Here is a 12,071-nt window from a genome sequence, read left to right as displayed (position 1 = left end):
GGCCTTTGGTTAATGTTTGTTTCCTTTGACAAGGTCTTCCTGTGCAGCCCACACTGGCCATCAAGAACTCCGTATGTAACCCAGGCCAGGCCTGCCTCAGCTTCCCAGGTATTGGGATTATAAGTATGTATAATCTCCCAGCTTTCTATCCTTCCTGGCCAAAGACACCTTGTTTGTGTGTTTTTAAAAAATTCCAATAGAGGCCACGAGGATGGCTCAGTGGGTAAAGGCTCTTGAAACGATAGCCTAGTGACTTGAATTTGATCCCTGGATCCCATGTAAACATGGAATGAGAGAACCAGTTCCACAAGGTTGTCCCCCCACCTCCACATGCACACCATGCATACCCCCATCATACAATACGCTTTCATCCCTCCTCTCTCTCTTTAAAGATAAAACTTTAAAATCTGTAAATATATAGTTCTGCTATATAGTCAGGTTGACTAGTCATTCTTCTGCTTCAGAGCCACCATGTCTAGCAGTAGTCAAGGTTTTGTTGTTGTTTCTTTTAAATAGTTTTCTGAGACAGGCTCTCACTGTGTAGCTTAGATCATCTGGAACTTACTGTGTAGGTCATTATTGCCTTGAAGTTGTGATTGTTCTGCGTCAGTTTCCCAAGTATTGGCATCAGAGTATGCCACCACACCTGGCTTTATAATCAGTTTATATAGTAGTATGGGTTGTCTCTGGACCACCTTCATTAGTTTAATCAAGCACATGGAACTTTAATCTGACGATGGTGTTTAAAGGTAGAGTCTTTGGGAAGTGATCAGATTAGGTAAGATCATTAGGGTGGAGCCTCTATGTTAAATTCTGGTGGCTTTGGAAGTAAAGGGAAGGAGACTGGCATGCGCTGAGATGCACAAGGTGCTCAAGCCACCATGTGTAGTGACTGAAGTGAAGGAGGCACTTGCATGGCCTTGTGCCATGCTACTTGGAATTCCCATCGTTATAAATTAGCTTGTCTCTAGTAAATGACTGTAAGAACAATAAGCTGACTAATATGTAAAATTTTAAATAAAGAATGTGTGTTATGAACTTTTTCTTTATACCAGGAACCTACCCCACCTAGAAAACAACTGCACTAGAAGAGTCAAATGTAATTATTTATAAATTTGAAGTACATTAAAGGCTTGCAACCCACACAGGAAAACTTGGACATAAACTGCAGTTAGTTTTGGTCAGTTTCAGATTTTAGCAAGGCAGTTGTTACTCATCTCGACCTTCAGCCCCATGGCAGTCAACTCTGTACTAGCCTCTAAAGCCATCTGTAGCATCTGTACACAGTGTACAGGAACCAGGGTAGGCAAACCAACGAACCCCCCCCCCCCCGCCCCCAATCCTTAGGCTGTAAACAGGCTGGGGACGAAGAGTACAGTGCTTCTCCCTAAAGACCAGAGTTACTTCTCAGTACTCGCACTGGGCAACTCGTGACCACGTGGACCTCCAGCTACAGGACATCCAACTCTCTTCTAGCCTCCAAGGGCACCTGCACACAGGCGTACATGCCACACTCACTCCCCCAACTGAAGATAAAAATAAATAAACTTTTTGGGAAAAAAGTTTGTTTGGAGACTATACTCTCATTGCTTTGTTTGTCAACAAAGGCCCCGTTCATCTGAGAACAGCCACAAGTAAGGCCAACATATCTGCTGAGGACAACAGCAGGCACGGTGTCAACAGGCTGATGCCCATGAGCTTGGATTTTTCTGAATAATAAATTCTCAGTAAAAATAGTACGTTGTTACAACTTGTATCACTTCAAACTGGGGAGGATAATTTTCTTAGATGCCTTGGGAGTATTCAACATTCATTATATTTTTATGAGATAAAGAAATAAGCTAACCTGTATACAAAGCTGAATAGAAAAATGACCAGTGCCGGGCGGTGGTGGCGCACGCCTTTAATCCCAGCACTTGGGAGGCAGGCGGATTTCTGAGTTTGAGGCCAGCCTGGTCTACAGAGTGAGTTCCAGGACAGCCAGGGCTACACAGAGAAACCCTGTCTCGAAAAACCAAACAAAACAAAAACCAAAAAGCAAAGAAAAGAAAAACAACCAATAACAAAAGCTACAAATTTACATTCTACTCTAGTACTCTTCCACTAAACTCCACATTTCTTCTGAGTAAGGAGGTTAATGTATAATCTTGCTCATTCTGTAAATTCAAATGGTGATAATACAACCATCGTCTTGCTAATGCTAAGAATTCTGCAAGTGCTGACTCTTGTATTAACCAGATCAACTATTAAGGAACTGCCTGATGATACAAACAGAAAGTGATAGGATGGGGCATTTCAGAGACTGGTACATTTTTATTTAACTTAGTGTTTTGTTTTTTTAATTAAAGGCAGGTTCATTGGGAAGCTGGTCTTGGAAGAGTTCACTGGCCCCAAGGACTGAGTTCAGGGGAGTTGACACGGGGAGGAGTGGGGTGAGGAGAAATGGTGGTGGGTGCTCCGTGCTCTTGCAGAGAGAAGAGGAAGAAGAGGAGGGAGGAGGTATTGATTGATTTAGGAGATCAATCATTAATGCTAACTTCATAGATAATTGTCCCACTGGCTGAAATGACTCCTTTTACTCTAGAGCTCTTCATTGCAGCTTCTCACAGTAGATGGAGTGGGTGGCTATTCTCACATCTCTGGCCATTATTGCACACCCCCTTTTCTGTGACTGAAGTGACTTCTAGGGGGTATAAAGACTTGGTATATTCTCATCCTGCCATTACTTTTTCTCTTTCCCCTTTAGGGAGCTAAATATGAAAGACTGGGTAGGACAGTCTGGAGAGATGGCTCAGTGGCTAAGAGTGCTTTGCCTACAAGTTTGATGATTAAATTCAGTCCCCAGGACCTACATGGTGGAAGAAAAGAAGCAATTCCCTCAAGCTGACTTCTGGCTGCTACACAAGCACACTGGTGTGCACACACACACAATTCTTAAAAAGCACATGTGAGTAGTGAGAAAAAGCAGAAAATGGTAAGGTAGGAAAACTGATATCGAGTCTGAATCACAGAAAGATAAAAGACTAAAGAAGAGGGTAAGGGGACCAGCAAGTGGATGGATGTAGGCACTACAGGAGCTGCAGAAGGAAGAGAAAGTAATAATACCTAAGAACAGCTGGAAACTGCCCAAATGTGATGAAGGACAAGACCCCACATCAGCAGCTCAATGACCTCCACGCAGGATGGCTGCAAAGTGACCCAATCAAACTAAGACACACAAACTGTCCAAAGAGCCCTGAGAACAGCCGGAAAGACACAACTTGTCATATACAAGGAGAATATTTTTTTTCTCAGAAGTTCTGGAGGTCAAAGGCAGTGGGTTAAAGACTAAGATTTTAAAGCTCTTAGAATCCCATGTTGAGAAAAAGTCCCCTTCAAAAATGAGGGAGAAATAAAAGATAGTATGAGGTAGAAGCTGAGCTAGGGACATGGCAGTGTGGTGAGAGGTAGATATGTACTTAGCAGGCTTGATGCCCTGGGCTCAATCCCTGCAGCTCACAACCACTTACATGACCTCTAGACCTTCTGTCTACAGTGCTAGCTGCAGTTACTGCAGACTGAAACCAGAGGACACCAAACAGGAACTAAAGAGTTGAATAAAGTAAAGAGATAAATACAGTCAGTTCTAAAGGTGATTATTCTCACAGCTATTTATAATTTTTATAAAACATTCAATTAAAGTTGAGTGGGATTGTTTTAGTTCAAGGCCAGTTTGAGCACATAAAATGAAGATGTAATCTTGTGACTTGAATAAGTACAAGGAATAAGGAGGTGACTTAAAGGAACACAGTGGTATGTCCCTGTTATTACACTCCAAAAACCCAATTAGAATGCTAGAACTTCAGGACTGTCTACTCTATGTTGACCACAATGAAAACAGGCACAACTACACAATAGGAAAAATAAAGGAATTTAAGGCTTCACCATACACGCACAAATCAGATAGACAGAAAAAAGGACCAAGACACAATAAACAAAGAACAAAATGATTTAAGTTGGGGCCAGCAAGATAGTTCATCAGGAAAGGAGCTTTTCAGTCTGAGGCCTGAGCTGGCTCCCTGAGGGCCCAGAAGATGAGAACCTATTCCCACAAGCTGCTCTCTGACTTCTGGACCTACAAAGGCATGCACACAAATATAAATAAACAGATGATGGAAAGCCTCTGTATAGAAAACACCAAAATGACAGAAGTCCCCTTCTTCCCAACTACCTTTAGAAAAAAGGAAATTTTGGTAGACACTTAAAATGAATGACCCTAAAGATGTTCTGCTAAGTAAAACAGCCAGCTCCAACAGAACAAACACTATATGATTCTACTTACATGAGGTGTTTATAATGATCAAAGCCATAAATTAAATTGAGTTTTGCTGGGTGGGGGCCTAGAAATGGAAGTTTGTTGTCTAATGTTTCAGTTTTATATGATGAAGGGGGCCCTAAAATACACAGTGCTGAATATGCATAGCAAAATTAACATGGTTAATACCACTGAAAAGGACACTTAACATGAGTAAGATGGTAAATTTCATGTTGTTTTATTTTGCCTCAGTGGAAACAAAATGCATTGTCCTCAGTAAATCTATACTGTGCCCTAATGGTGTACTGTGGAAGGAACAGAAGAAAACAAGTTCAAAAGAAGGAACTGCGACCACTGCTGTCATATGTATGGTAAAGCAATATGGTGAAACACCCTTACACACTACACACATGGGAAGCACGAAGTTACCTGGCTTCTACTCCAGGCCTGACTGGTGGCTTTCCTGGTGGTGGCCGAGGCAAGAACTGAGGTGAAGCGGAGCCATTAATTTGATCTGTGCTGACCCAGGATACTGGCCTTGGAATCTTGCTCTTTCTAGCCTGGGAGATGATGGGTGACAGAAAGCTATCTTCAACTGATCTACTCAGGTGGGAATCTGCTGCCAGTCTAGAAAAGGGAGCGAAGACTTCCTCCTCAGAAAAGGGAACTGGAGCAGCGGCTAGTTTCTCCTCTATCAGCTTATCAGAGGCACTTGAGAGGTCCCCCAGGAAAGACTTGAACTGCCTTTTTTCTACTAGAAGTTTGACTATTTCTGGCTGATAGGCTTTCTTCTGTAGAAGCTTTTCTTTTGCAGAAACTGCAGAGGATGATTCAAAAGTTGAGTCTATTTCTTGTGCTAAAACAGGGATCCGGCTGTGCCTGGTCACAAAGGATGACCGAAGCATGTCCTTCCGAGTAGGAGGCCCATGCTCATTCTCTGAGACACAATGATAGAGCTCTCCATTTCTAGGGACAACTTTCTCTCTCTTACCCTCTTGGTGCAAAAAAGCAGAGAGGTCTCCCTGCTGCCCTGGCAAGCTTTCACTCTGAATACCATCATCTTTAAATAGCTTATTTTTCTGCATTGCTGCCATCTGGCCTATCTGCCCTTCAGCATGTGGGTCAATGGCTTGAGGAGAAATTTCTGAAGTTCCAACTGCCAAAAGCTTCATTATCTCATGGGTTTTGTCCTGATTTGGTACCACACTAAAGTTCTTTGACACATCCTGAGGTTCTGTGGTAGCTAACTGATCCCTCTCTGCAGTCACTAAATCTCCTGGGAGAGAGATTTCAATACAGTGCTGCCCTTTACTTAACTTCTCATCTTCATTATCTGAGCCCAGAAGAAGGCTTTTCTCTTCTGTTTCTCCAGGGAGATGTTCAAATTCTTTCACAGCTAATCTATTATGGTCAGGAGGGTCTTTTGGTCCCAAGTCTTGAGATGTGTCACCATCTCTCATGTTGGGTAACATGTCATGACCAGTGTGATCTATCTGAAGTCCCAAATCCACTCTGCTTCCTCCGCTAGCTAGTTCACCCTCTGTCACAACCAAGCCGGAGAAGTTCTCCCTTGGAGAGTACAGTTCTACAGTGGGCTCCAAGGGCTGAAGATCTTTCTTCTCTGGTTGTGGGCCATAGTGAAAGCTTCCTGAAGTTGACTGTGTTGATGCCACAGAAGGTCTAGGAATTGTAATCTGTAGAAGCAGGGGGAAAAATATAAAAATTCCAATTATATGGTTATCAATCATATGCATGGCTTGAGATGTAATACTTCAGATTTCAATGTATAAGAGCAGCAAAAATGAGCCGGCGCATCCCTTTAATTCCAGCACTTGGAAGGCAGAGGCAGATAGATCTCTTGAGTTCGAACCCAGCCTACTCTACAGAGTGAGTTCCAGGACAGCCAGGGCTACACAAAGAAACCCCATCTTGAAAAAAAAAAAAAAAAAACCAGCAAAAATGTTTACCAGGTTTTTTTTAACTCATACTAAATGAGCACTTATGAATAAAAATGAAGGAACTCATGATCCCCTCAAAGGACCTGCATAGAACAAACCATTCCCCTGGAGGTTCCTCTGCTTGTTCTCACAGTATACTCTATGCATCAGAAGACTGATTTAAAAAGACTGCATAGTCCAGACTCCCTTACAAATGATGTCCCATGCTAAATTAAATTCCATTATCTTTACAATAAAGTAGTTTTACATGAGTATAATTTAGAATCTTTTTTTTTTTTTCCCAAAGACAGGGTTTCTCTGTGTAGCCCTGGCTGTCCTGGAACTCACTCTGTGGACCAGGTTGGCCTCGAACTGAGAAATTCGCCTGCCTCTGCCTCCAGAGTGCTGGGATTAAAGGCGTGCGCCACCACTGCCCAGCCTGAATCTTTTTTTTTTTTTTGGTTTTTTGAGTCAGGGTTTCTCTGTGTAGTCCTGGCTGTCCTGGAACTCACTCTGTAGACCAGGCTGGCCTCGAACGAACTCAGAAATCCACCTGCCTCTGCCTCCAGAATGCTGGGATTAAAGGCGTGTGCCCCCACGCCCAGCTCTTTTTTTTTTTTTTAAATGGCCTTTTTAGAGAAATCATATAAACTTAGATCACTTAATAAAGACGATTAAGACGTAGGAAAACGAATGAAAAAATTCTAAATTCAAATCCAAACTGGAGTGTTCATGGGAGATTTGGCTTAAATTCACTTTCCATCCAAGTATATATGAAAATTCTGATATGGGTCTGGAGTCAGCTAAGTTGTTTGAAATCTATTTCACTTTGTGTCAGGAACATAATTAGGTTTACAGACATGTAAATACTGTCTTAGAACCAGTTGAAATGGTAATCACCTGACTGACCTATGAAGTAACTCCCAAATAGAACAGGCATAGTGCTATATATCTGTAATTCCCAGCTCTTGGGTGGTTGAGGTTCAAAGAATTTGAATTCCAGCAAGCCTAAGTTATGCTGTAAGATTTTATTAAAAATAAATAAAAATAAGGAACTAGAGTGCTGAAGATGCTCTAGGTGAATCTAATATAGGCTACCTGGGTTCAGAACAACTATACACATAAATTTAAAGAAAACAACAAAAACAGTATAGGTCAGGTGTGGGGCACACACCTTTAATTCTAGCACTTGAAGCAGATATCTGGGAGTTCAAGGCCAGCCTGGTCTACATAGTGAGTTTCTCTGTAGCTCAGGTTGTCATAGAAACTGTAGCAATGTTCCTTCCTTGGTTTCTTGAGTACTGGAATTACAGGAATGGGCTAAAAATCCTAAAACAAAACTTAGGTTGAACTAGACTAGTTTATTCCCTTGGGCTAATTTTCCCTAGTCCACAAACAACTGTACAAGGCAATCCTGGAGAAGTTAGTAGGAAGATTAACAAAGTAACCTGATTGGAGAAGTAGGATTCTTTACAGCAATGAAATCCTAACTGCCACAGTGTCTTGTCCAAGTCTTTTATACCTAGCAAGTACAAATGCGCTTTAACAAAAACCATTTCTATTTGGGGAACAATGCTGAGATTAGTATGTTAGAAAGTAAGGCTAAGCCAAGTGGTGGTAGTGCAGGCCTTAATCCTAGCACTCGGGAGCAGAAGCAGGGGGGCCTCTTTGAGTTCAAAGCCAGCCTGGTCTACAGAGTGAGTGCTGGGATCAAAGGCACATGCCACTATGTCTGGCTTTATTTCTTTCCCTATTGCAGGTTCCCTATAGAAAAATAGTAGTAAATACTATTGTTTACATAAGCATCTGATTGCACAATCTTAACAACTAATCTACCTTCCTTTCCTGCCTTTCTTTCCTTTTGTTTATTCACTTATTTAGTTAGACACAGTGTCTCTCCTACAGCCAGGTTGGCCAGAGTAGGCTTGAATTTACAGTGGTCTTCTTTATTTAGCTTCATAAATTCTGGAACTAAAGCTGTGAACCCCCGTCTACAGATAGCCTTTATTTATTTATTTTTCTTTTGTTTCAGTGTGTGTGTGTATGCGTGTGGGTAACAATGTGTTTGTGTACGGAGACACACACTTTTTTTTTTTTTTTTAAAGATTTATTTCATTTATATGAGTACACTGTCGCTGTCTTCAGACACACCAGAAGAGGGCATCAGATCCCATATTACAGATGGTTGTGAGCCACCATGTGGTTGCTAGGAATTGAACTCAGGACCTACGGAACAGCAAGCAGCCAGTCCTCTTAACAGCTGAGCCATCTCTCTAGCCCGAGACACACATTTTTTTAAAGACAAGATCTCTCACTAAATCTGGATCTCAGTGATTTGGCTAGACTGGCTGGCCAGCAAGCTCCAGGGACCCATTTGTCTTTGTCCCCACCTCCTCACCTCCAGCTCCAAGCATACTCCAACTTGGTGCTTGAGTCACAGAGTCACAGATGTATTCTACAGTGGGGTCATCTCCCAGCCCCAGTCTTTGTTTTATTGTTGTTTTGAGACAAGGTCTATAGAGCCCTGGCTGTCTCGGAATTCACTAGGTAAAAGAAGTTGGCTTCAAAACAGAGATTCATCTCTGGAGTACAAGGATTGAAGGTGTGTGTAACCACACCCAGCTCAGGCTCCCCGCCCTCCGGGCCCATTCACCTATTTGTTTGTTTTGAGACAAGTGTTTCGCTATCGTCTTTGAACTCATTCTGTAGATCAGGCTGACCTCCAACTCACAGAGATCTGCCTGCCTCTGTCTCCTGAGTGCTGGGATTAAAAGAATGTGCCACCAAGGACAGCCCATGCTTTTCTTAATAGCACCTTGAGCAGTTAACACAAAACAATGACAAAAGCCATTTCTTACCGCAGTCAGGGGTCCTTCTGCTTGTGCCTCCATGGGACTCGTGGGAGTCACTGTGATGAACTGACTTGCAGCTCCAGCCTGGAGGTCTAGCCTATCTGTGTACAGTTCTGAAGCAGCAGTAGCAGGGCATTCGGCAGAAAGTGCTAAAACCACACCTGAGCTTTCCTTCTTTAAGTGATGGTTGTCAGTCCAAGGACCTACTTGGATCTTTTCATCTTGAGGTGATCCCTCAAGGACCTGAAGCACTTCAGGCTCCTCATCTGAAGGGCTTCCAGTTGTCTTATGGCCTAACACCTCATTTGTCCTAAAGTCCTGAAGGTCTTGCTCCTTGTCCACAATCACCCATTCTTTGGAATCAACCTCCTGTTTGCAAGAGCTTAAGTTAACAGCTATAAATCCATTGCTGCCACCACCATCTGCCTGCTCCGGGGTGTTGGCAGAGGCAGGCTTGGAGGCATCAGGAAGATATTCTTCATCATAGTGCCAGATGTGGTCAGTGCGGGTCACAACAGGGACACAAGGCTTATGAGGCAGAGCAGGGAGAACAGGTTCTTTTCCTGCACTGGAATCTTTCTGCATTTTCTCCATGCTTAAGAAAATGAAAACAAGTTACTCAATTGTCCTTAGAGAAACATCTACTATATCCTGATAAACTCTATGCGGAGCAACCATTCTTACAAAATGTGATGAGTGTGTATGGAGAAAGCAAGGGGAGTCTCACAGGGCCATGATGCTCTCTACTTGCCATTCCTGATCTTCCTCAACACTGTCCACCTTTAAAGTCTCTTTTATTAGTCTGACTCCTTGCCAAAGTAAGTTTTTCTTCCTATTGCTCTCTTATATCTATACCTCATCTTAAGTGTATTTCAAATGGTTAAAGCATTGTTCAAGTCTAGACTGTCTTTTTGATCATATGTGGATATGTGACATTGGATGACCTTGAATTTCTGATCCTTCTGACTCAACCTTCCTAGCTGAGATCATAGACATGAACTACACATATACTTGTATGTGGTTCTGGGGATTGAAACCACATATAAGAACCCAGGGTTTTACATATGCTAGGCAGGCACTCTAACTGAATTATACTCCCAGCCCAAATCCACAGCCTTTCTTAACCCAACAAACCCAACATTTCATTGCCAACAGTCCCAGAGCTGGGACAACAGTGCGCACTACTACATACAACTATCTCTCTCTGAATTCTCTTGAAGCCTATTGATTGGTAAATAGACCTCAAATCTTCTTACATTTTCATTTCCATCTTGTAACCAAAATTTGCTACAGGCAGAATGTGCCTAACTGATCAAAAGCATAAGTCATTATACTACTTATATACATTATCTGTAAAGTTTAACTTTCCTTTTGTCTTGGGAAACCTGAGTGCCACAGGGCAAAACGATAAATTTACTTATGTATTTTCCACTGTACCTTATCTCTGTGTGCCCCTGTTCCTAACTAACGTTGCCTTTGTACCTCTACACTGTTGCCTCAAAGAGCTCACCTTCTAACAAAGGCACTGCAAATATGTTCATTTTACTACTGTATCTGGCATTAGGAAGTTAGCAATTCTCAAAGACAAAGACTTTGCTGTAGAATTTGTAATGATATTACACAAGTCACATTAAGAATGAGGATACAAACCTAAGATATGAACAAATGGAAACTCAATGGTGTCAGTGTTATAAAAACACAAGAATTTATTTGAAAGAATTAACTTAGTAGAGATAAAATATAATAGCAGTAGTAGTAACATGGAAGTTCTAAAATGAGAGAAAGATAGGGGAAGATACAGTACATACCAGGTCTCCAGAAACTTGTCAGTATCTGGCTTTGGCTCAAGTGTCAAACGTTTTTCCAGCTCAAAGCTGTGAATAGAACGTAGCTTCCTTACTAACGGAACATCTCTGTCTGGCTGAGCAATCTCTGATCGGACACGAATTGGTGAACCAAGGCTTGGAGCATTGAGTATGCCATTTACTTGACCATGGCTATTTTCTTCTTCAGTAGCTGCCTAGAAAGAAAATATAAATAGAATCATTTCAAATTTATACATGGGAGAAATCACTGATGCCTTTGAAATAATGTCAACAAATGATTTAAATTCTTAAAGTTTTAATTTAAAATATTGATTGATTGATTGATTGATTGTATATCTGTGTGTATGCCCTTACTACATGTGAACATGGAGGTCAGAGGACAACTCGTGGGAGTTGACTCTCCTAAATGCAAGTTGCCAGGCAAGGTGGCAAGCACTTTTACCTCCTGACACACCTCACCAGCCAAGAAAACTAAGATATTTTGACTTTGGGCCTGGAGAAATGACTCAGCAATTAAGAACATCTACTGCTCTTGCAGAAGACTACAGTTTGAGTACCAGCACCCACATCAGGTGACTCAACCACCTGTGACTCCCACTCCAGGGGCTCTGAAGACTCTGGCCTCCATGAGTACCTGCACACACATGCCCATAATTAAGAATAAATAAAAATATTAGATAGTAACAGTTTAATTTTATTAAATTTCTGTTTGTCAATTCTTTTTTATGATAAGTACACTGTTGCTGTCTTCAGGCACACCAGAAGAGGGCATCGGATCTGATTACAGATGGTTGTGAGCCACCATGTGGTTGCTGGGAATTGAACTCAGGTTCTCTGGAACTCACCATGTCTCCAGCCTGTCTACTTAGATGTTTAAAAAACCCTATTCTATTATACTAAAACTAAATCTTAGAAAGGATGATATCTTTTGAGACATACAGATCTCACAAGAGTTAGGAGAGACTGCCAAAATTGTCATACCCCTTTCTTATTACACCCTCAAAAACAAACAACAAAGCCAACTCTTTGGGCTAGAACAAGAAGCTGCTGGAAACTGTCAGGGCAGAGCAGGAAGCTGGGCACAGAGTAATACAAAGTGCCAAGTTCCTCCAGGCTACACAGAGTGTGTCTCCAACCAACCAACAACTCCAAACAATCAAAT

At 41.9% G+C, this 12,071-nt stretch overlaps 1 protein-coding gene across 9 annotated transcripts in view; it reads right to left on the bottom strand.

Annotated features, from left to right (window-relative positions):
- The window catches only part of Ttbk2 (tau tubulin kinase 2), a 124,447-nt gene that overhangs the window by 7,592 nt on the left and 104,784 nt on the right, over positions 1-12,071 (bottom strand). For all 9 annotated transcript variants that reach the window (XM_021155967.3, XM_085834532.1, XM_021155971.3 and 6 more), the window contains 3 exons: positions 10,892-11,103; positions 9,090-9,678; positions 4,724-5,988 (listed from right to left, as the gene is read on the bottom strand). In XM_021155967.3, coding sequence (XP_021011626.1) covers positions 4,724-5,988; positions 9,090-9,678; positions 10,892-11,103 — 2,066 coding nt within the window. The remainder of the gene's footprint in view (positions 1-4,723; positions 5,989-9,089; positions 9,679-10,891; positions 11,104-12,071) is intronic.

The sequence above is a fragment of the Mus caroli genome, unplaced genomic scaffold, assembly GCF_978045245.1.
Source record: "Mus caroli unplaced genomic scaffold, Mus_caroli_1 scaffold_2, whole genome shotgun sequence".
NCBI classification, from domain to species: domain Eukaryota; kingdom Metazoa; phylum Chordata; class Mammalia; order Rodentia; family Muridae; genus Mus; species Mus caroli.
Note: the sequence above shows the minus strand (reverse complement) of the source record. Positions and strands in the feature narration are given on the sequence as shown.